This window comes from Molothrus aeneus, chromosome 1 (genome assembly GCF_037042795.1).
Source record: "Molothrus aeneus isolate 106 chromosome 1, BPBGC_Maene_1.0, whole genome shotgun sequence".
NCBI lineage: Eukaryota > Metazoa > Chordata > Aves > Passeriformes > Icteridae > Molothrus > Molothrus aeneus.
Genome location: NC_089646.1, coordinates 113031359 through 113055720, shown reverse-complemented (window position 1 = coordinate 113055720; position 24362 = coordinate 113031359). Strand labels below are relative to the sequence as shown.

The 24362-nt window shown below is 34.4% G+C and overlaps 1 protein-coding gene across 2 annotated transcripts in view; it reads left to right on the top strand.

Annotated features, from left to right (window-relative positions):
* Positions 1-24046, top strand: part of RB1CC1 (RB1 inducible coiled-coil 1) — a 64905-nt gene extending 40859 nt beyond the window's left edge. Inside the window, exons 14-24 of one of the 2 annotated variants that reach the window (XM_066563107.1) lie at positions 359-485; positions 5544-7459; positions 11326-11485; positions 13745-13853; positions 13973-14213; positions 15795-15846; positions 16913-16960; positions 19959-20017; positions 21774-21901; positions 23446-23516; positions 23859-24046. In XM_066563107.1, coding sequence (XP_066419204.1) covers positions 359-485; positions 5544-7459; positions 11326-11485; positions 13745-13853; positions 13973-14213; positions 15795-15846; positions 16913-16960; positions 19959-20017; positions 21774-21901; positions 23446-23516; positions 23859-23936 — 2989 coding nt within the window. In that variant the 3' untranslated portion in view covers positions 23937-24046. Of the gene's footprint in view, positions 1-358; positions 486-5543; positions 7460-11325; positions 11486-13744; positions 13854-13972; positions 14214-15794; positions 15847-16912; positions 16961-19958; positions 20018-21773; positions 21911-23445; positions 23517-23858 lie in introns of both variants that reach the window. The other variant, XM_066563099.1, reaches the window with a different exon arrangement.
* Positions 24047-24362: the final 316 nt, after the last annotated feature.

Below are 24362 nucleotides of genomic sequence, written 5' to 3'. Positions count from 1 at the left end.
TGTAGTCATTTGCAAACACAAGTGCTTCAATTAGAAATCTAATTACTTCTGTTACTGTCATTGGAACTCTAGGTACTACTGGCAAATGCTTTCCTTGGGAGGAAAGACTGGAATTACTTGCTCATTACTGTGTTTATTGTTACAGACTCCTTAAAAGTGCCCAAGTTTTTAATTTTAAACAAAAATACCAGGGAGTCTTCATAGACTTTTTTTTTTCCATATAAAATAGATGAAATTAAGAAGTACAGACCTTACACAGAGGCAAGCTTAGTATTGTTGAAATATACACATAATAATTTAGTAGATTGGAGTATTAAATTAACAGCGTGGAAAAAAGTAATCCTGTACTGTTTTTAAGGGTTCCCATACTTTGTGACTTTGAACCTCTTCACCAGCATGTACGTGCTCTACATAACCTGGTCAAGGCAGCACAGAGTTTGGATGAAATGTCACAAACTATTACAGACCTGCTGAATGAGCAAAAGGTATTTTTGCTTTTCTTTATCAATAAAAAAGATAATATTATATTTAAAACAGTAGAATATTTTCATAACATTGTTTTATCAAACACTTTAGAATGCATCTTTTTTTTTTCCTGATATGAAGAGTACCTGCGTAAGTTTTCTTTCTAATCATAAACTAGTAAATATTCTGAGAATATTTACAGATGTTTGTATTCCACAGAAGTTGTAGAGGTAGAGTTGCTCTGTTTACGTTTTTGTTTTCTGTCACTTTCAAATCTTCTGTCTGCAGAATGCATTGCTTCAGTTTGTATTCAGGGAATTTTTTACTTCTCTGGATTTCTGTGTTTCTTAGGCCCTTTTGGCACAAGCAGTTAAGGAGATTTTGGGGCTTTGGTTGGCTGTTGTGCAGTCTTTCTCTTTGAGTACAGAAGGAACAGATGGTAAAAAGATCCCTTCCCTAGTTTCACTCTGCCTGTCAAGCAGATTCCTTCCCCTAGAAACTGTGTTTCTGCCAATCACTTCTGCTTCTGTGCATGCAGCCTCTAAATTCCATAGTATACCCAATAGGTTCCTTTTAGCTTCTGACTGTGGCCTTTCTCAGGGAAACACTGGGTGAATTTAGCAATGCTTAAGATTTTTTTTGTGAAGTTGACTGCTTCAAACTGAGTTTCTTTTGCTGTAGAAAATCGATAGGTTTTTTCAGGGGCTGTGTTATTGTCTGCAGTGTAAATTCTTGGATGCACTTGGCTGACTGGGAAGCATCTTATATAACAGATAAAGCTATGGTCATGTTTAATTTTGAATAGCAATTTCCTGCTTAAAACAAGTGACATGAAGTTCTCTATCTTTTGATTTCTCTGGGATTTGAACAGGAGATTTACTGAAAATCTTTTACTTATGTAAAATATGAAATCTGGGCTGCTCTTTGTTCTGTAATATAGAAAAGGTATATTACTTAAGTATTATTTCCCAGCTATTTTCTCTTTTTATGAAGATTGTTTTTCAAATGAACAGCCATTAAGAATAAGAATATTAGGGCCTGAACACTGTAACAGCCATTGAAATTGCTGGAAGTGAAAATCTGTGAAATTTTGGTGTTTTCTGAACATGCCCTTAGAACAGACCTTGCTCTAAAATATAGACATTCACTCCCAATATGGAGTCCCAAATCCTGAAATTTATCTTGTAAGAAATTAGGATAGTGACAGTTGTTCTAATAAATTAATTTTTTCACAAAGGCTTGCAGTGTCAGAAGAATGTGAAATTTAGGTTTTATTTCAAAATAGGCACAAAAACATTTAGAAAGATAAGCAGGAAATATATCTGAATTTGTGAAGTTTGTAATTTCCCCTTCTTTCTTCAGACATACTTATCTGAAAAAAATGTATAAGTATCTGGCTGTACTGAAAAAGATGTTTGCCAAATCAGGAAAATACACTCTTTTATTTTGCTTTTGTTTGACTAATTTGGATTCTTCACTCACACAGAAATGTCAGGTGCTCAGACAGATTTGGATAATTGTCTCTTTCCTTGGAACAAATTTCATTGCACAATCAGAGCTGGGCCATTCATGATGTCATCTTGAGAATGCCCATCTCTGTGTGTCATTTCAGTGATTCATTTGAACTCTTTTTGGAATTGAAGCAAACAGATTTGTCAGAGATTTTTTACTTTTCAAAGGCAATGTTGTTTTTACTACTTGATGAAAGACACAAGGTCTTTCTCTGTGTTGTTTTACTCTGCAGCTAATATAGAAGTGTTTTTTTAAATTGTATTACTTTTGCCTGTGTAGAATTACTGAAGTAATTTTTAAAATGCTCCTTTTTATATCTTCAATATTGCTGAGAATTCACAATAAATAATTAGAAGAATAAATAAACATTTAATAATTGTCATGAAGATACCTACATCTTCATGCATCCACTTTTTCTGGTGGTGAACTGTCACTCAGCTTGGTGCAGAGTTGGCTGTGCAGGTGTTGAGTGCTGCCCATATTATTATTCTCATACTCTACAAAAGAGACACATTTGACCCTGGCATTTCCCTTTCCATACTAGTGGCAGCAGAAGCTTGGTTCTTCAGATTTGACTGGGATAGTTTCCCTGGATTGTTGGTAGTGCAGCAGTTTAATTCTGTCTGGGTCAAGTGAAAGTTCATCCTACTGCATCAGCCACAGCAAGTGTCCTTTGATAGTTGCTTTAGGCAGGAGGGAAAAGTTGTGGCTGCAGACAAGGGAGTAAAGAGCAAGTCAGAGGAGATTGAATTACTTACTGGGGGTGTTGAGAGTATTTCTTTTCAAGTGTCTCCATAGGTCTTATTATTTCAGTTTTCAAGTTCATAGAACATTAATGATATTTTTTTACTTTAGTACTACATTGGAGTAGTTAAATGACATTTTTTGTGGATGTTTGTTTAATTTGTTAATACTTTGAAATCTATTTTCATTTTTAAGACTTTCTGCTTATTCTTTGTAATTTAATAGCCTCAAAGATGTTGCTGTGCCCTCTTATTTCCATAATACAAAGTTTAAGCAGTTCAGCAATTGGCTTAAAGATGTCCAGGAAAAGCTAAGGTGCCCATGGGTAAGATGATTAAGGTGTCTTCTCAGTGATTAGTAGGTAATTAACATATGCAATCCTTTGGTATTAAAAGTTTTTGTTATAAGGGAAGCTGGCTTTTCAAAACAGATCATAAATCTACCATTTCTTCTAGTTGAGTTGGAATTGAAACACTGCTTGTAATCTTCCTGAGAATTGCAGTATTCCTGATTATTGTTTTTTGTAGTAACATAATTAGAGCAAGGCACGTAGTCTTGCAACACCTGAGAACTTGGAAATTAATTCTGGTTTTCTGTCTCTATTTTTTTGTTGTTTGCTCTTGACTTCCTTTGTCATGACAAAAATTAGTGTATGACATGTGGATACATTGCTGCCTGTAGATTGTGAACAGACTAGATGGCAGGCACAGGCTTCTCAGTAAACAGTCTTTGTATAGTTTCAGACACTCAAAATGTGAAGTTTAACTCTTCTCTAAGCAGTAATCTTGTGCTCTCATTAGACTCCCAACTCACAGAAGCCACTGCTGAGGGCATGTAGTGTTCTACAGCCCCAGGTCATGAGGAAACAGAGTTCCTTATTGTTCCACAGAGTGACTATTTTTTTTTTCTTCTTTATGCTAAATCCTTACTCTTTATCTTCTAGGATGATTCTGCAGGGTTGCCAAAAGTAGATACTATCATTCTTTTGCATGTGAGTTTCTGTAGGACTTTCCCATATTCAAAGTCTTTGAATTGCTTTTTTTAGTGTGTGGTTGACATCTGTGATGATAGTTTTTGTAACTGTTTCTGGTATATTAATGGTAGATGTTTGTCACTTAAAGCATGCTTTGAACCTAGGCATGTATCAGCATACACAGTATCCTTCAGCATCTATTTTTGTAAGTTTTCTTAGATAAACAACAAGCTGAAATTAGGTCCAAGGGAAATGCTTAAACCTGGGCTAATAGGATCATTTAGAAATGAGCATTTCCTTTTCATTTTTTTGTTTCATGTCCTCTTCACTTTTCGTAAATACAATATTCTGTATGCAATGATCACAAGGGTTTTTTACAATGTATTTAAAAACCATTGTATGATTTAGATTCATAAAGATACAAAAGCTAAGAGAGCTGAGGTGAAAATGCAACTTTGCTAAATAGATGAGTGTTGAAACTGGAGATAGATTCTTCTTAAATCACAGCTGAGAATTGTTAAACATGCTATATCTCCTTTAAGGAATATTTCCTTGGTGCAGAGGAGGGCAAGATACCTCTTTGAGTAACAATCATTTGTACAAGATGGAGACAGCAAAAAATGGCTATTTATACAACAGCTGATCAATGTCTGTCACTTCTGGGATTTTTGCTGTTGCTGAACATTTATTGCCGAGCTCCACTAACTGTTGCCAGTCAAGTAGCTGAATTCAATGGATGGCAGAGGTCTTTCAATAATAGCAAACATAGTAAATAACACCAGACGTGCATTCTAGTTGCATTGAGGCAGTGTGGATGGTTTGGGAAAGAGGCATGAGCAAGATCACAGAATTTATTAGCTGGAGGCAGTGTTGGATTGTTGAAGAGCACCCCCAGATTTCCAGCACTTTGAGACTGAACATTTTATGGGAGTTTTCTGCTAGAAAAATTCCCATGAGTTTTTCTTCAGGAACTATTTCTTTTCAAGATTGTCACATTTCTTATATGAATAAAATCAAACAAGTTCTTAGTGATGAAGGATGGAAGAGCAAGGTAATAGTTGAGCTATGATGTTACAGAGAATGCATCTGGGATCTTTCAGAGCACTGATATGTTCAGAAAACTTTGCATCTCTTCCAGTTTGTGATCCTGATGATCCTGTGCATACCCCTTAATTGTGTGTCACAGCTACTTGCCTTATGTATTTTAACTGTGTGTGTTTCACTATAATTTTCCTAGGAAAAATTGGCTTCTCTATCCATCCTATTACAAACTTTTTCAGGAATGCGTCTTTGTTGGATACTGAGGCTGTACATTGCTTTTTGGCTTACACTGGAAAGTGTTCTGCACTTGCTGAAGCTTAAGGTTTATTTTTTTATCTTAAGAATCTATAGATGTATCGTTGGCAATAGGGCTTCCATATTCTATGTTGTGTATAATGGTTAATAGCTTAAGGTACTAAAGGAGTTTTTAATTACAATATTGGCAATAACAGAATAAAAATATTTTAGTAATGAAATTTTTAGGAAAACTGAAATAAGTAGGCTGTAAAGAACCAGTGCTATTTCTGACTGGTAAGATACAGTTGACTATGCTCTACGTAGGACTTTGGGCTAGGTGAACATTTAATATTTATGTGTTTACAAATGATGTTTTTCTGAAACTTAATGGAAGATCTCCTTGATTTTCTGCAATTTTTGCTTAAGTTTTAGTAGTACATATTTTTGATTGTTACAAATAATAAGGCTGATTTTTTAAAATTCTTGTTTTGCCTGGTGGTTTTGAATTAATTTTTAATATTAACAGTTCTGCTTATTACTTTGTGTTCATTTCTTGTTTTATAACTTGTAGGCCTCCAATAGTCAAGCATCGCCACAATCTGCTACCACGCCAAGGACGGAAAGTACTACAGGAACCGCAATTGCTACCTCTTCAAGAACTCCTCCATCACTCAGTCTTCAGGGTCCCCTGTGTCCTCCTGTGTGTCCCCCAGCTCCTTTGGAAGAATTGTCTCCAGACAGCATTGATGCTCACACGTTCGATTTTGAAACTATTGCCCATCCGAACTTGGAGCAAGCTCTTAAGCAAGGATCATTAGACTTGGATTCATTGGCAGAGAGTCCAGAATCTGACTTTATGTCAGCAGTAAATGAATTTGTAATAGAAGAAAATCCAGTGTCTCCTAATGTCATAAGTGACCCACAAAGCCCAGAAATGATGGTGGAATCTCTTTATTCTTCAGTTATCAATGCAATAGACAGTAGGCGTATGCAAGATACAAGTTCTTGTGTAAAGGATGTTTCAGTAGAAAATGCTTCTCTCAGTGTTTGTGTGGAGAAGTGTAGGGTTATTGCTCAAGACTCAAAGGTACATTTAAGAGGTATAAAAGAAGATCTTTGCCATTTCAAAACACTTGTACAAAGAGAACAGTGTGACTTTTCTAATTCTTTAAAATGTACTTCCTTAGAAATAGTAAATACAATTGAAAAGGTAAAGCTTTCACTTGAAAAAACGCTAAATGATAAACATCAAAATGAATTACAGTCTTTGAAAAGTGAGTATGAAACTAAAATTAATAAATTACTGGAGGATGGTGAAGAAAGTAAAAAGAAAATCAAAAAGTTAAAAGGTGACCTGTTAGGTCTTGAGGAAGTTCTTCAGAATAAGAATGATGAATTTGCAATAGTAAAGAATGAGAAAGAAGCTGTGGTTTGCCTTCAGAATGAAAAAGACCAGAAATTACTTGAATTGGAATGCCAAATGGAGACACAAAATTCTGAAATCAAGGAACTGAGACAGTCACGTGAAATTGTACTTGAAGACTTGAAAAAACTTCATGTTGAAAACAACGAGAAACTACAACTCCTGAGGGCAGAACTTGAGAGTTTAGAGCAAAGCCATTTAAAAGAACTGGAAAGCAACCTACAAGCCAGGCATTTACAGGAATTTGAGAAGGTCCTAGCTGAGCACAAGGACTGTTTGGATAAGTTAAAAAAAGAGAACGAGCATAGACTTGAACAAATGCAGGAATCTCATGAGGTAGTTATGAAAGAGAAACAACAACAAGTAGAAGAGTTACAACTGAAGGTTTCAGATCTGTCTGATTTGAGGTGCAAACTAGAAGTTGAACTTGCCCTGAAAGAGGCAGAAACTGATGAAATGAAGCTTCTTTTGGAAGAAAGCAGAAACCAGCAACAAGAGACCTTAAGATCTCAGGTTGACAAGGAAACGGAAAGCTTAAGAAAGGAGATAGATAAATTAAACAATAAAATACAAGTCAGCAGTGATGAACATCAAGTGGGCTTATCAGAACTAAGGACTCTGATGACAATTGAGAAAGATCAGTGTATTTCTGAGCTAGTAAATAGGTATGAAGAAGAATCAAATTTGCTTAGAACTGAATTAAATAAAGTAACGCTTCTTCATCAAAAAGCTGCTGAGGCAGAAAAAAGACTTTCAGAGCAAATAACAGAACTGAAAAGTAAGTTAGAGTTGGAAATGACTGCCCTAGAGAAGGAAAAAACAGAAAAATTGTCTCTCAGTGAGAAGCAGGAAAAATATGAAGCTATTATCCGTAAGCTAAAGGAAGAGAAAGAACTGTTAATATCTAACCAAGAACAAGACAGGCAGTTGCTCATTCAGAAGCTCAATTGTGAAAAAGAGGATGCAGTACAAACTGCTTGTAAAGAGTTGGAATTACAGAGGGAAGCTGCTGAAAAAGGGCTTTTGGAAAAAATACTGCAACTTGAGATGCAAGTGAATCAGAGGTACTGTAAGAATTAAGTTACTGTGTTTTCCTAGTACTTTAATCAGTATGGTATATTCATGACATGCTGTGCAGTAACTAAGATTGTTGTATTTGTAATAGTGCTTATCTGTAATGGTTTCTATATTCACATTTTAAAATGTTTATAGGTAGTGGTGTTCCCATATCTGTGGTTAGTCTCAAGGATGGTAAAATATCTTATACAGGATTATTTCAAGACAGCAATGAAGGTTTTATATTTCAGTCATGTTGAAGGAGTGTTTTCACAGTAGCAAATTGCAATTTTGGTGGTCTCAGCTCCTCTCTCTTTTCCCATCCTTGCTCTGCTAGCACTGTGGGAGCATGTAGTGGCTGGCTTTTTGGTAGCCTGATAACTTTCTTTATTGGCTAACTGTACACCAGCTTGGTGATAATGGGGCATGAAAACTTGTGTGGGAGTTGATACAGGATTGACTGAGAGCTGTCCCATGGCCACATGGACTTCCAATGACCTTTGCTGCCCCACTTACCTATTTCAGTTTGTCTTCAGTTTGTCTTCAGTTTGAACTTCATAATGAAACACCAAGGTGCAATATAATCTTAAAGAACATCCTAACATCACAGTTTTTCGTTGTTAATTTCTGCAGAGATTTTTCCATTTTAAAAATACATTTTTTCCCTAGCCAAGAATGTGTAGAATTATTCTTTCTATTGTATCTTACGTACTTAGCAGTTTGCCAGCAGCCAACTTATGTTGTTATAGAATGGAAATAGTAGAATTTTTCCATGTGGCTAAGGCTTAGCAACAGTATTTTTTTTAAATGTTAGCATTTATCATTTATGTACTTTTGGTGTGAATCAATGCAGCAGATAGATCTTGTTTGTAAAATATCTTAATAGAGAAATTTTTTTCCCAGGTATTAGGCTATACCAAGTATGTGAAATGGGAAAAGATCAATAAAATGGACAGAATTGACATAAAAGCAAGAATACTGCAAAAAATGAGTACAGACTTAAGTTAGCTTTTAAATTTTTAGTATCAAGGTACTGTTAAAAGAAAAAAAGGTAGGAGAGGGGAGGTCATGCAGAGTCCAACAGCATAGTCATAGTCCAAGGGAAATGAGAGTATCTGTTTCACTGGAATTGTCTGCTACCTCAGGATTTTCACATGCGAGCAAGTCCATGATTATGTGATGTTGTGTTAGTGCCTATGTTTGCTTGTCAGTGTATAAAGAAATGCATCAAGATAATATTGCTTCTTTGAATTAAGATTGGGATAATGAAATCTAAGAACAGCCCTTCTTAATTGAAGAAAATATTCTCTTAATGAAATATGGTGTGATGAGAAGAAAAAAGATAAATTCTGCATTCTTTTCCTTTTCTGTGTATTTATGCATTGTAGAAATTTGAAGAACTTGACTCAACAGGAAAAAGATGTAGCTGTGTCATCAGACTTTTTAAAAATCCACCTACACTTAACTTTCAACTTGTGATTACAGCTTTGTGTATTCTTATCCAAACTGGATAAAACAGATAATGTATTTCAAAGAAATATTATCTGCTTCCATCCAAAGAAGTGCTGTTAGTTTGTTACAAAGTTCTGTAAAGTAATTTAATTTTTAGTGTGACATTGAAATATATTTTGCCTCCTCAGAAATATATTTTGCCTTCTTTTTATGCCTTTGTTCTGCTATTTTTTTTTTTCTCTAGGAATCAAGATATATACTATGTTTTTATCTCCAAAGTGCTCATATGTTGAGTAAATCTGTCCTAAGATTTCAAAGTCACTATTTACTTGTTTGATTTTTGAATTCTTAAAACCCCAAGCTATGTCAATAACTCAGGTTGATTTGTTATTCTCCCTCATTGTTTAATAGTTGTAATGGTAGAAAACAACTTTTATTTGGCATGTGACTATATGTTTGTTGTTTTCTGCAAGACTAATGTTACATAAGCCATTCAGAAGAGTAATATTACATAAGCCATTCAGAAGAGTAATATTACATAAGCCATTCAGAAGGTACAGACGGAGAGACAGATTGTTAAATTTTACCTGAGTATTGCACTGGTGTCAGGAATTTAGTTTTTTCCATGAAAACTAACATAAATATTAAGAGGCAACAAAGGAATATTTGCTATCCATGCATTACCACAGTATAAAAATTAACATAGTTTGGTGTGTCTGAAAATCAAGTCATTTTGATTAAGAAAGATAATAAAACTGCAAGGCATTTGTAGTTTCATTTACTCTTTCTGCACTACGTAGTAGTGTAAAACAGTAGAGAAAATCACAATATCTTTAATGACTTGTTGCTAAGCATTTTGAAACAGTATTCTGGTTAGTTAAAATATCTGTAATACTCTAAAGAATGTTAAAAGTAGAATAGGAATCCCAACTGCTTTAAAGATGGAATTACTGTTTTGGTATCTTGCAGTCTTAGTATTGCCCAGCCACTTCTGTCAGACCACCATATGTAGTGGAGCTTCACAGAGTGCATGTCCTCTCTCTCTCCTAGCTAGGCTTCATTTAGAAATAAATTGAAATTTAATCAAGCATGAAAATGTTTACTTGGTGGCACAAAAAATATTTGCCTGAGTGTTTAATGACTTTGTTTTCTCTGCTTATTTTACTTCTGACTTCTATAATGTCAGAGGCTGTTTAGCCACTCTGAGAACTTCGGTTGGCTTTTAGAGCTCTTTTATTTAGAGGTTCTTATGGGCTTTTTGAGTGCTTAGCTGCTGCATAATAGTTTGTATATTCAGTATATGCCCATGTGGTAGAACAAGTAGAAGTGTTACTAAGTACATTCTTTGTCATCTTAAAGCAATGCAAGTGTTTGCTTGCAAAGAAACCCCAATCTGAAGATATGTGCTTTTGGTATCTTGAAAATAATGAAGCCATTAGCCATTGTCACTGTTGCTGTAGTTGACAAGAGCTTTTCAGATTAAATATATAAACTTACTGCCTGGTACAGTGATGAGGTATAAAAACTAGTAATGTGCTAGCATCCTTTGCAGAACAACAATATCATTTACTTGGCTGTCATTTGCAAGCAGTACTCCAGGCAATCCATCTGAGAGGCAGACAATTTCTGCTTTGGTTTAGTTCAGCTAAGAGCTTTGGGTTTAAATATGATTAGTTGTAATATCAATATGGTTTAAATATGATTCTGGTGCAGATGAATAATAGAAACTTAAAATAATACAATTTTTCACAATTGTTGCCCAACAGCAGAGTTTCTCTATTCTAAAGTTCTTCAGAGGTGTTCTTGATAACTCTAGCCAAAGCACAGAAGAGTGTAGTTAGTTTTTGCATCAGTGGTGCAAAAATACTTGGCTTATGTAACATTGTTTTAAAAGCCATTTAAGGTCATTATCCCGTCTTTGTGACTGTTGATGGTTTCCTTCCTATATGATCATCACTGCTGTCCTCCAGATTCTGCAATCCAGAGTTTTGAGTTTCACATCTGGATTCCTTAGCATCAGATTTCTGCTGAATTATTTTCCTTATGTGATATTTCTGAAGGCTTTGCATTTTGACATACTTAGTATCTTTGTGAAGTTGATAGTTTCTTTTTACTACTTTCCTGACTTTCTGTTGCATTACTAAAAGTATAAACAAAAGTCCTCTCCCACCACAAAACTTCAAAATTAAAGCCAGCATGCTATGCTAAAAACAGAGAAAGCCCAAGTAAGAATTGGTGAGATGCTCATGATTAAAAAGTAGAACTTGAAGTTAGTAATGGTTTAATTGTAATATAGTATTTTGTAAATATTTCAGAAATAATGTCTCAAAATGAACGTCTGACTTCTTGTGTGTATGTTTATTTCATGTATTGTGGGGCTTGGTATATGCTGCACATTTAAAGCCTAAAATTTTCTTTTAAGTCCTCCTGCTGAATCATCTGCTGAATCAAACTTAGTCGCTGAACTTCAGGAGAAGCTTCAGGAAGAAAAAATGAAGTTCTTAGAGCAACTTGAAGAACAAGAGAAAAGAAAAAATGAAGAAATGCAGAACATCAGAACATCACTCACTGCAGAGCAGCAGGTAAAGCTGATTTTTTTAAAAATTATTTTTGCTTCCAGGACAGTTGTGTTCTTTTGCTGCTTTGAAGTTAGAGTACGGTTTTCTCTTTTGCTCTGTAACACTTCCACATTCTAAACTTGTGTGATTATCTGAAGCCAGGATATGATGTGTTAATGTAGTCAAACATTTAAGCATTAAGGAAAAAAAAAATACAACAAAGAAACAAACAAAAAAATTCCACTGGGAAAAAAAAAAAACCAGAAGGCGAAACCAATTACCAAACAACTGGCAATCCAGAATCAATTTTTGTGACTTCTTTTGCTTAAGTGCTTGGAATCTATATTCATTCATTTCTTCAACTGCAGAAAGAGACCAGGTATTAAAAAATTTGTGGACAACACTAAATTAATTATTTGAAATACTAATTGATCTGGAATCAATTAGTATTTCACTAGCTTTTAAAGTTTATTATCATGGACAGGTGGTGTTTTGAGGTTCAAAGCATAAATATATTGTATTTTGAGGTTCAAACAATGTATGTTGCATTTTAAGTAATAAACTTAAAGCCACTGTGTAGTCCTTATCTTGATGAAAAATCACATTGCACTGGATTATTATTTTACATCTGTATCCACACATTTTTTCCTTTCAAAACATCTTGAGCCTCTTAGTTTCTGTAGAGGAGTCTCAAGTTCTTAAATTAAATCTGTTAGTAACAGCTATTATCTGCAGCTTTGTTGCATTTAAACACTGAGAAAGGATTTTCTGTTTTAAGCACTTCTCCTTACTGTAGCTGTGGTAGGATCAAATAAGGACAAAGAGACAAGGGTGGTGATCAGCCAGCTTGGTGAATGAATGCAATGAATCACTTGATGCAGGGAGTAGGGAACACAAAATTGCAGATGGCTGTAAAGAAAGGGGTCTTACTGCAGTTGGGCTGCAAGCATTAATGCTGAAGTTAGCCTTACATAGTAAATCTAATAGGAAATTTTTTCCTAGATTGATAATAATTCGATTTATTTTTCCAATATTTCTTAGTATTCCATTTTCCTCATTATCTAATAGTATTCTTCATTTCTGGAGCAGAGCATGGAAGGGAGGGTTCTGAGGCATTGACAGCAAATTCCAAGGAAAGCTGGAACCTTTTAAAAAAACAACAAACAATGATAAACCCCAAAAAAGACCCCAACCAAAGCAAACAAATACCCCAAACCCAGAAAAAGGGTGTAACAGTCAGTGCTGACAGTTTACTTCACTGCCTCTGCTGATTACTGAATATTTTGGCTATTTAGTCTTGCCTTTGTCTTTTTTGGGTTTTGTTTTTTTTTTTTTCCTCTGGGAAGTTTCCTTAGAGGTGTCACTTATGCTTTTGTTATGTAGACATATAACAAAGTTATATATATGTATATTTGTTATATACGTGTATTTAACAGTTTTGTTATGCAGACATATAACAAAGGCTGCTGTGCCCTATGTAAGTTGTGTAGCCCACCAAATAGTTTGCATTTTAAGAGTTGATAGGCATATATCAAGAGAATCTTCAAAGTCACAGAAGAATTAAAAGTAATTTGAAATATCCTTTTAATAGATGGTTGTTAGTAGGTTTTGTCTGTCTCTTCAGCAGCACCCTAAGAGTTAAAGGGCACAGTGATCAGTAGAAGGACTGAAGAACTGGAAAGATTTGTTAGACTGGTACTGAAGGCTATGCTGGCCACTTCTTATGTTCACCTATTCAAGCTATTAACCAGGATTCCTGTGTGTCTTTTGCAATAATTAATTGTTCACTGAAGAATTAATGCATGACTTGAAATGTATTTTTAATTCAGTTTATAGTGTATTGGTAATGGTATTTTTTTTCATTTGATGTAACATATCTGGATGCAGTTCAGCTTTATCTTAATAATATGAACCCTTCAAGTAACTGTTTTAAATATAGAATGCTCAAGTAATTTACATTAACTGGAATAAAAAGTATTTGTATTAAAGAAAAATCAACAACTTATGGTTTCTTAAAATTATTTCTTACTATACTACTTGTATGTATCAGGCTTGAGGGAATGAGAGGGTTAAAAATGAAATTAATTACAAAAAAATTTTAAAGAAAAACATAAAAATAAAATGTACTGGCATTTTATTTCTTCATCAAAGCAATAAGTAAAAAAGTTTTGATTTCTTCTTTTATTGTAGAAAACTGAAATGCATGCTGTCTTTTTGTACTATTTTGCATTACGTTTTTACAGTACGTTCCTTATTTCAGTAATACTTCCTTTCTGTTTTCAGACCAACTTTAACACTGTTCTGGCAAGAGAGAAAATGAAAAAAGAAAACATAATTAATGATCTTAGTGACAAATTAAAAGTGCTTACACAACAGCAAGAAAAAGATAAGGGTAAGCAAGATTCTGAAGAAGTTTCATCTTTTCTAATAGGACTGTTCTATTCTTTGCAGATTGATTTTGATCCTTAGTGCTGCTGTAATTAAAAGAAATTCCGTTTATTTCTGTCCTAGATTTGATTGAAACACTTTCTGAAGATAGAGCTCGCTTACTTGAAGAGAAGAAGAAACTTGAAGAAGAAGTTAATAAACTGAGAAGTAGTAATTTTTCTCCATCAACCTACTTGGCAGTAGCATCAGAAGCTTGTGGAGCCTGTGCAGCTGATGTGCCCACAGACACAGAGAGATTGGTTGCTGACTTTGGGGCTGAGGGGAGAATGGATTCCACGATGGAAACCAGTATGATGGCTGTGCAGTAAGTATGGGGCATTAGAGTAGAAATAAAGCATGCTCTTGTTCTGGAAATGTGTGCTCTTGGGGAGTGTGAAGTACAGGTGAGTGTGTTTAACTCTCCTGCCTTTGATGCTCTTCCTGTAAATATTCTTTTAAACATACATGTACATACAGTTGTGGTGTCACAATCATTAGGAATGTGTGGGTTTGGTGACTTTCAAGTGTGCAGCTTCAAGGTGAAACTTGGCCCTACAATCATCATGTAAAAGAATATACCTAAGTATTCAAAACTTAAGTCAAACAGAAGGAAAATTGTAATGGTGAATGAGCTGGGAGGCTGCATTTTACTAACACATCTTTTGAATAGTGTCTCACTTTCATGCTACCAGCATTTTAAAGAACCCCAGGCTTCTCCTCCATACCATTCACAGAAGTAAGAAACCTGACAGGCAAACACACAAGAGGAGCAAGGTTTTTATCAGAGGACAAGAGCAAAATAGTTAGATGTACTTACATTGACTTTAGTCAGTGTGCATCACAACCAATGCTGCCTAACCCAGAATCACACACCCAGAGCACTTAATTGCTTTGTAGAAATAAAGATGAAAACTTGTCCTTGCCAAGTTAAACTTGCACTGATAATAAAACCAGGAAGTACCCCATCTTTAAAAAAAGAGCTGTTTCTTATAGTAATCATTCTAGCCCTGCACTCTCAAAACAGATGTACAAAAAAAAATTTAAGGTGAGATTGTGAACAAAAAAATTATGACCCAAGGTATGATTAGACAGAAACTTTCACAGGTTTCTGTTGACTGCTTCCTATTACATGAGAGCTAAACAGCCTTTTAACTGAAATGAAGTAATGATTAGTATGGTTTATTTATAATCTGTTAGTTTTCTGATAATTTTGATTGGATTTATAGCATGTTTCATCCCAAAACTTGTCTGTTTTCTCAACCAAGTCAGTTGGACTAGAAAATCATTGTTTCTTCCCTATTTAAACTGCTTTTAAAGTACATTATAACTGTTTTAGGAATTACTGTTTATGTTCTTAAGCAATTACTTGGGATGTTAGCATTTATTTTATCATGCTCCGGTACTCAGTTTATCCCACAGATGAAAGGCAACAAGTAGCAAGTTCACATTAGTGTCTCTACCAGAGAGTACCAGGGCACTTAAGAATACTCCCCAGTAGCTTTTGAGCTACATACCAGGAAAATAGGACATGATAGAGCTGAATTGCAATATCAGGGGTTAACTGTCAAAGCATGTGGGGCTGTATCTTTCATCCTGGTGTCTTAAAAACAATGCAAAATACCAAGAAATGCCCTGATATAGCTTGATAAACTAATCAATGGCTGAAAATTCACTGGCTTGTTGCAACAAAGAACCTCTTTGGTTTAAAGAAAAGGAAAAAAAACTCCAAAACCCCATCCAGAAATACCGATGCTGATTCCTAAATGTCTTTCTATGCGGTTTCTTCTGTGCTAGCAAATGTATAACACTCCTCACTAAGTGAAGATAACAGGTGAGTGTGGAAAAGACAATTTTTGATTACTAAAAAAGGTTAGTTTTTGATCTCTCCATTTTCTTTCTTTTTTAGTGAAAATGTTCATATGTCTGAAGAAAAGCAGAGGATAATGTTGCTAGAAAGAGTGAGTAGATTGTTTGTTTGTCAGGTTATGTACTTATGACTAAGTACTTACAAGTATGTACATGTGAAGTGCTGTGGTCAGTTATATGCTCTGATGCATCATAGTGTCTGCAAGGATTATAAATATGATTTCAGGGAATCGTTTTTATTGTACTTTTGGATCACTGTAATTCACTGAAGTAATTCAAGATAACTATTAAAACTACTCTTGGCCTATCCTTGTTAGGTTCATCTGGGCTTTAGTACAAGTAACTGATCTGTCACTCTTTTTACTGATCTGTCACTCTTTTTAGGAGTGACAGATCATTGATACAGAGAATTTATATAGGGGAAAAAAGTTACAAATTCTTTTTCTAATTAAAAAACACAAAACAGCTGAACAGGATTTAAGGTTGATTTGCTACTTTCTCATAAAAATGGGTAATTTTTTCTCATAGACTGTATTCTTGGTAAAATGTGAGATTGACCTCTAGTAGTTACGCTGGAGTATTTCAGATTCTAGTAATTTTTAATTGGCCAGTCATATCTAACTTCATCTCAGTTGTCTTTGAAGTTGACCTTTTTTTTTTTAAAAAAAGGTATCATTAGCTTCCAGCTTTTTAGGATCACTTGGACTGAAATCTGGGACCAAATAAAGAACAGGAATGCTTTCTGTTAATGGATTGTGACACTGTATGAAGCAACTGCTTGGATGTTTCTGACTATGAGCACATACATGCTTTTTTATGTCATTTGATTGCAAAGGTTTTTTCATGGGTAGAAGCTATAACATAATAATGTATTAGATTTCTTTTGCTATTCTATTTACGTGTTTTTCTAACTGAAAGAGAAATATGACTATGCAGGTACAATCTTAGCATGGGGGTTTGTATCACTAGGATACTTTCTAGACTTGAAGGGGTTTTTTGCATGTCTTTGTTCAAAGGATGCTTTGATAATTGTTTTAGAACTGAAGGATGTAGTATTGTACAAGTAGTTGGGCTCTAGTCATATTAGAACTTTAAAAAAAAAAGTTTGTACTCTATGAAGTATAATATCCAGTTAATCAGATTAAGGTTTTCTTTTAGACTTTGCAGTTGAAAGAAGAGGAAAATAAGAGATTAAATCAAAGATTGGTAAGTATTTGTGCAATCCATTTTTAAGTCTCATAAAAAAGTAAGAAAAGCTTAAAAATGTTAAGTTTGTTAATATCTAAGATTTTTTTTATTTATTTAAAAAATATTTAAAGTGTTAAGGCTAGAGGTGAATAGGGAACGTGATAACCTTCCAGAGGTTACATGAGCTTAGTCTTCTCATGGAAAAAGATTCACAGGATTGAAAAGTGACTTCTTCCCAAAGAACACAGACCATCCAGAGCTGGGGTAATGGGGTGGTAATTTCCGGGGCACCCTGATTCAGTTTTCAGCAGCAGTAGATTGAAGGCCAGTTTACATGAGTACAAATATGCCTACACTTTAAGCATAATTGGGAGTGTTAACAATAACTTACAGATTGTTTTGGGAAAACTGCACCTGCCACCTTAGTAAGGTGTGAAACTGTAATTCTGCCTATTAGCTGGTGGCAGGCAGCCACCATATGAAATGCTACAGTAAATGCCTATGGAAGGAAAAATAATTTAGTGACAGAGTGCCCTTGATTCCTGTAGTATAAATTCTTCTCCTTTTATTTATTCCCACTTTATCTGTGCTAGCAGGTCTCAATTTTAAGTCTTAAAAAATTCCTATGTGTATAGGAAACAGGCACATCCTTTGGTTGGACTGGCCATGGAGATCACACTTTCTTTAACTGACAGGTGATACCTAAAAGTTTGGTAGGAACTGGTACCTCTGTAGTGAGAAGTTAGACTTCATACCAGGTGTAGGGAAAGATTGCAAGGCATCTAAAAGTATAATTTTTCAAGGATGATTTTTAATTCAGAATGTCAGTGAAATACACAGAATTTATTTAAGTGTAATTTTTACAATAAAAACTCAAAGTACACCCAGACAGTTTTGTAAACCTCTCTGTAGATTTCCTGAATCAAACCCTTGATCTCTTGTCATATTAGAGTAAAATAAAATGGAAGAAACAGTGTGTATGAGACAAATAGAGGATTATTCTTGTTATGATTAATACAAAGCCATGTAGGAGAAATTGTTGGTTCTTTGGTCTCTAAAGCAATTCAAATTTGATTTCTAAATGGAACTCTATAGCTTTTCAATTCCTTACTTATAAAGTGAATTTTTACATAGTGAGTTTTTATCATTTATCTCTTCATCCTTCTTTCCCTCTCCCCCTCCTTTTAAATGCCCTTCTAAAATTGAGGTATACATCAACACTTCAATACCCGTGTTTATTTCTATTGAGGTACTTCAGATAAGGAGCTCAGAAGGCATTATGTGTGAAAAAGAAAATCTTCATGGGTCATTGGCTTTTGCAGAAGAACTTGTGGGTTACTTCTACAAGGACCAAAAAGGAGCTCATTTTAATACATGGAATGTTATTACAGGATTTTTGTTATAGTAAATGAGTTATTGAGAAACGAAACAATTTTTTCTGTATAAAGGCTATTACAATTGTATTAATAAAATATTCCTTACTAGGTTTTAATGTAATTATTCTCAGCATTCTAGTTTGTTCTGGTTTTCTTGAAGTTAGAAGTTAAGGAAAACTACAGAAATCAAGCTATTTTGTGTTTTTATTTAACACTTATTCCAGTTTGAAAATATAACAAGAAAATATCTGGTCTGTATATCTGAGGAGAACTCTCAAACTCTTCTGTAAACAGTCTAAACAAATTTGACAAATTTCATGCTAGCTGTGACTTTTTCAAGAAAGAAAGGTAGCCTCTAAAATTTTTTTTTAAATAATAAAAAATAAAAATTAAAAACAAAATTCTGAAGTTGGATCCTGTAAAGAAAACTGCTGAAAGTGTCATCAAAATTTGAGAGCATTCTGTCATGCACTGCATTCAATTTGGACCCATTCTTTGAAGAAATGAAGAAAATGAGCTGTGGATAGGCTTCAGGCTCATACAAAAACAGGCTGGTACTGCCTCTGGGGAAGGCAGGGGGCAAGATTGACAATAGGAAGGAAATTCTCTGTAGGGAACAATATCTGAGTTACAGCTGAAAAATCACATGCTGAACTTCAAGTGTGAGCAATCTAGATTTGAATAGCATGTATAAATGGTCCAGGAAGTAGGAATGGATGGAAAAACTGCAGGACCTCTAGTCAGAGTTTCTGTGGAGCAATTATGAATTGTATGTTGTAAGGAGGTTACCAGAGGGTACTGGAACTGATACATTTATGTCTGAACAGCTTCCCCAGCTACTTGCCTGCCCAGGGGATAGGTGTTCCTTCAGAGATAGAAGTAGCATTAATTACCCATTGTCATTTCTTATCACAGTCCTTGTAAAAACTTTGTGTGCACTTCTGTTTATTTTTAGGTCTAGCTTGTCCTATTGAAGTTGTTACATGTGCCAGTGTTTTATTAATTTAAACAGAAAAAAAAAAGCAAATATACATATAGGAGCTATTTCTTATGCCCAAGACCTTAGAGAATTGAACTTTTGTTTGGTCTTAGTAAATCTGACTTCAGTTTTGTTCCAGGGAGTGCTGCCCTGTTGATTACAATAAACTTGAGATTTTGTGACTGTAGAAAAACTGTGAGACTCTCTTGAGCTCAACATGTAGAGTTTAATTGCAATAAACATGTTTAATCTCTGGTGTTCTGCCATCAGCCTTTTCTGGTGCCCGTGACTTCTCTGTTAGAATGGACAGTTTTATCATAAGTCTTGTGTATGCTCAGAGTAAATCTTCACTGGCACTGATATGAAAAGCTCTTCCAAGTTTTAAATAATGAGGGAGAAGTTAGTTATGCAGGAACATTTATAATCAAAGGCAGCCATTAAAAAAAAAAGTACAATAATAGAAACCAAAACTGAACCAGAAACAACCAAACCCACTATAGAACAGGATCACAAAAGTATGGTGGGTTTTCTGAGTGAGTATAAAATCTGCAAGACTAGGCACTGTTTGAAATCAATGAAAAATCATCTTGCCATACTCTTACCTGCAATGTACATTTCATCATAGCTTGCCAGTACTTTACAGCTTTTTCTCTTTTTATAGATGTCCCAAAGCATGTCATCAGTATCCTCAAGACATTCTGAAAAAATAGCAATTAGAGAGTAAGTACATGTTAATTTTCATATAAACAGATGGATATGCTTGCAATAAATTAAGTGTACAGTTAATGCTATAATTCTGCTGTTCTTGCTCTGTGGTGAAAGGTTGCATAGATCACTATAATTTAGCCATCAGCTCTTGAACAGTCCCAGTTGAGCATAAATCAAATTTTATAAAACCTTTTTATAAACAATGAAATGCCTTTTTGAATTCTCTGTCAGTGACTTTCTTCAATTCTGTACTTCGTAGGATTTCTAGAATTCTCTGAGGCTTTTTTTAGATTACTTTTTTGTTTACTTGTAACCTTGAAGTCTAAGAAAAAGGAAATCTGTTCATCCTGAATATGCATAGTGCTGTGTTAAATTTCAAGAGAAGTCTTACCTTCCTGAAGTCTTCCAAGTTCTTGTCTTACTCTAACTGAATGGAATAAAATAACTGAAACATTTTGTTAAGTATTATCGATCTGTTAGCAGCCGCATTTAGAATTGTTGCTGGAAAAAGAAGTGTTCTTGAAAAATGTAAAAGCTACAGACAACTTTCAATTAATATTAGGCTAATATATTACTAGAATAGTAAAAAAAAAAATCTTTGGAGAAAGAGAAAACCTGCACAGATTTTTCTATTCATGTTTTCTGAATTACACCAGTTTTAATTTTTGCTGTAACAAGATCAGGATGTGAAGAATAATTTTGTTTTCTCTGTAGCATCTGAAAATTGTCCCAAGTGTCTTGGTAGTTTTTGAGGAGGAAAATGGTATGAAAGAAGAATTCATCTGTCCAGTAGAGATGTTTTTAAGTCAATATAGCCTGTCTTCATAGTAAGTCTAGGCAGAAAAGTTTGGAGTATTGTTTATTTAATCCAAAAATGAATTTTAAAGATGATGACCTAAATTTCTCTAGATTTACTCGATTGTCTGTGTATCTGTAGTCTCCTTCTATGGAGAAGTTTTTCACTTTTTTTTGCACTTCCTCCCTCATCCCCAGTGGAGTACTAATATTTATTCCTAGAGCTCCCTTGTGATCTAATGCTTAATTTGTCACTAATTTAGATTTCATTTCATTAATGGGTAAATAATTTATTCGCAGTACTTTACACTGTGGAACAAGAAGTTTGGAGACAGAAGTTGCTCTCTGAATTCTGTAATTGAAACTTCACATGAGAACTTGGTTTTTTGTATTACCCTGGTATCAGAAAAGCAGAATTATAAAATGTTTTATATACAGTTGTCACAGTGTTTCTTTGGCTTTTTATCATTTGATCAAAGATAAACACTTCATCCCTTACTTGTCTTGTGTGCTTAAAATTTTAAGATTGGAAGCTGCATAAATGTTCTTGCTGTATTTTTCTGTGTTCAATTTTGTTTCAGTTTAAAACAACAAAAAAATGTTTTTAAACACCACTACAGTGATGGCTACCTTAAGTACCAGTGAATAAAAATAATAGAAAATTGAAACACTAGCATTTAGTTAGCTATTTCTGATTGTGTTAAAGAAAAAATGAAAGTTCTTTTGAGAAAAAGAATCTGACCTGATGGGTGTAGAACATTTCAAAAACATTTTTTAAAGGTAGCCTGCTTTTGTTGTCCTCAGAAAATAGGAAATGTATATGAGTTGGCATAGCACATGGAAATGCCTGCTGCTCTTCAACCTAGTCTGTCTCATGCAATACATGGGGGAAAAAATGTAGTGTAATTAATGTAGCTTTAAGCTTCTGTGCTTTTTGTTTAGTTAAGTTCTGTGATTTTCTTTTTTCCCCTAGTTTTCAGGTTGGCGATTTGGTACTCATAATCTTGGATGAAAGGCATGACAACTACGTGTTGTTTACTGTTAGTCCAACCTTGTATTTCTTGCACTCAGAGTCCCTTGCTGCACTGGATCTCAAACCAGGTGAGTGTGGTAAGTGTCAGATTTTTTTCTAATTATCTCCTCTTACAACTGACAATCTTAACTTTCTAACACTAAGTGATTTTTATGTGTATATGATAAATACAAGAATAATGTAAGAGTTGTCAGCTATCTTTGTAGCTTTTGCTACTTGTTCTGGTGCAAAATATTTTTCAAAGCAGAACGTTTTTAATTAAAAATTTATATAGATGTTAATATCTTGGAAAACTGGGAAAAAATGTCTGCATCTTCAAAGTAAGCTGTGGGAAAAAAAAAAGAGGGAGAATATGCCTATTTGGTATACACACAGAGTATGTTAACATTCCCATCGGGCTGCTTTAACTACTCAGCATAAATAATAAATAAAAAAATGTAGACAATAGTATATGGGAGTTTGCAAGCAATATTTTTGCTCATATTACCAAATTAAAATGGTATTTATTATAATATTTTCAGAGAAGACTTCCAGTATTTCTTTATGTTCAAGTTGATGACACATTTACTTTTTTTATCCCATAATTTTCAAGGCTTTTTGTTGGCTTTTTTTGGCAGCTATCTAAACTTAGCATTGAAATCTTTTTAAATTGAAATCTTTTTAAATGAGGAAAAATAACAATGCTTTGCACTAAACCATGGGCTCTACATGAAGTGGATTGAAGGAAATGTCTTTAAACAATCGTGGTTTTTTGCAAACCCACCTGTGCTGCCAGCTTTGTAAAAACATCTTAGAATATGCGTCAAAAGAAAATTTGTATTAATTCTAACTTATCAGTGAAAGTTTCTGTGTTATTGCATGTCAGGTGTCAAATAATTTCCCTGAGCAGACTCTCTGTAGATGCAGTTATGATGAAAGATGATAGATCTTGAATAACTGTGTATTCTCCAGAAGACCACTAAGCCCTAACTGGATTGTGAGTCTGCTGAAGGATCTGTGCCATATGTCATCTGTGAAACCTGAGGGGAAAATGCCTGTCTTACTTCCAGATGTAAAATATTCTGACCTATGGCATTAGTAGTGCATATACATAGCTTTGTGAAATATGGTAGACGTTTCTTACTGTTTTTTGACATACATAAGATAAAAGCCATGTCAGTTTGTATGTTACTGTGAGTACTTAATTCACTGTTTTTAAATGGATTTGGCTTGCTCTGGTCCTTACCAATTGCTGAATAGAGTTAATCACAAATCTAAGAAAACTGCAGATAAAACAAATATCAAGAATTAACAACTGCCTGAGGAACTCATTTGTCTCTGTCTCACTGCTTCAGGAAACTATGTCTTGATTCTATCCCTGCATCAGGGAAGTGGGGAAAGTGAAATTCAGAACACTAGTTGTATTTGTGATAGGTTAAAATTGGTGTTGGCCTAGGTACTGCAAGTTATTCTTCTAAGGGCCACCAAAATGTTGCATTTAAATCTGATCTTACTTAATGTTTGTTTGTTTATTTAAGCTGTTTAAAAAAAATCTGCTATTAATGAAAATAAAATCTAATATCCTGGTACCTGTAGTTGCTTATCCAAAATATTAAATACATTTTCTCTTTAGCATCGGGTGCATCTAGGAGACCATGGGTGCTAGGAAAAGTGATGGAAAAGGAGTATTGCCAGGCAAAAAAGGTAAGAAAATAGTAATGAGAAGTCATCTGTGATTAATAGAGAAAAAAGTATATTTTAGTATTTTTAACAGTCATGACAAATGCTCTCTGCATAAGAAGTTAGATGAAAATTGTCCTAAGTTCTGCTATTCCTGCTTTTCTTTTGAGTCAGTGAATAGCAAGAGTAGGGGAACCAGAAGAGTTGAGCAAGCAGTGGGTTGGGTATTTGCATCCACACTGTCCAGAGCCCTGCCAGACTCCTAAGGGTCTCCTGAATACTGAGTAGTGGGAATCAGTTTCAGCTTAAAAGTACAAAAATCAGTAGAATAATTCCACATTTAATTTTTTTATTCTTTTTTTGTAGGCACAAAACAGATTCAAAGTTCCTTTGGGTACAAAATTCTACAGAGTGAAAGCAGTACCATGGAACAAGAAAGTATAACACAACCAAGTTTTAGTTCATTCTGTCTCCATTCTTTTTTGACTTGTCCTTCAGTGCTCATTCATCGCTCCAAATACCAGGCCATGTTTTTTATACTGAGGTCATGTGACAAGATACGTCATTGATGTACTGCTTTTACTTTTTAACAGGTGACATTTTAGAAATTCATCAAAAACTCTGGCCCTAACTGCTTCAATTTTTTTACCCAGATAACTTTAAGAGTGTGGACCAAATGAGTTCATTTTCTCTAAGGGCAACCACATGAAACATGGTTTGTTTGCCATGTTAATTGCCTGTTAAATATACATTAGCTTGTATTTAGATGTTAAATGTTAGTTACCATTATTACCAGCATATGTCCTTTTGTGAAATCATTATCAAAGTACTTGCACTCTTTAACAGATTCTTTATATGTGTAAAATTCAT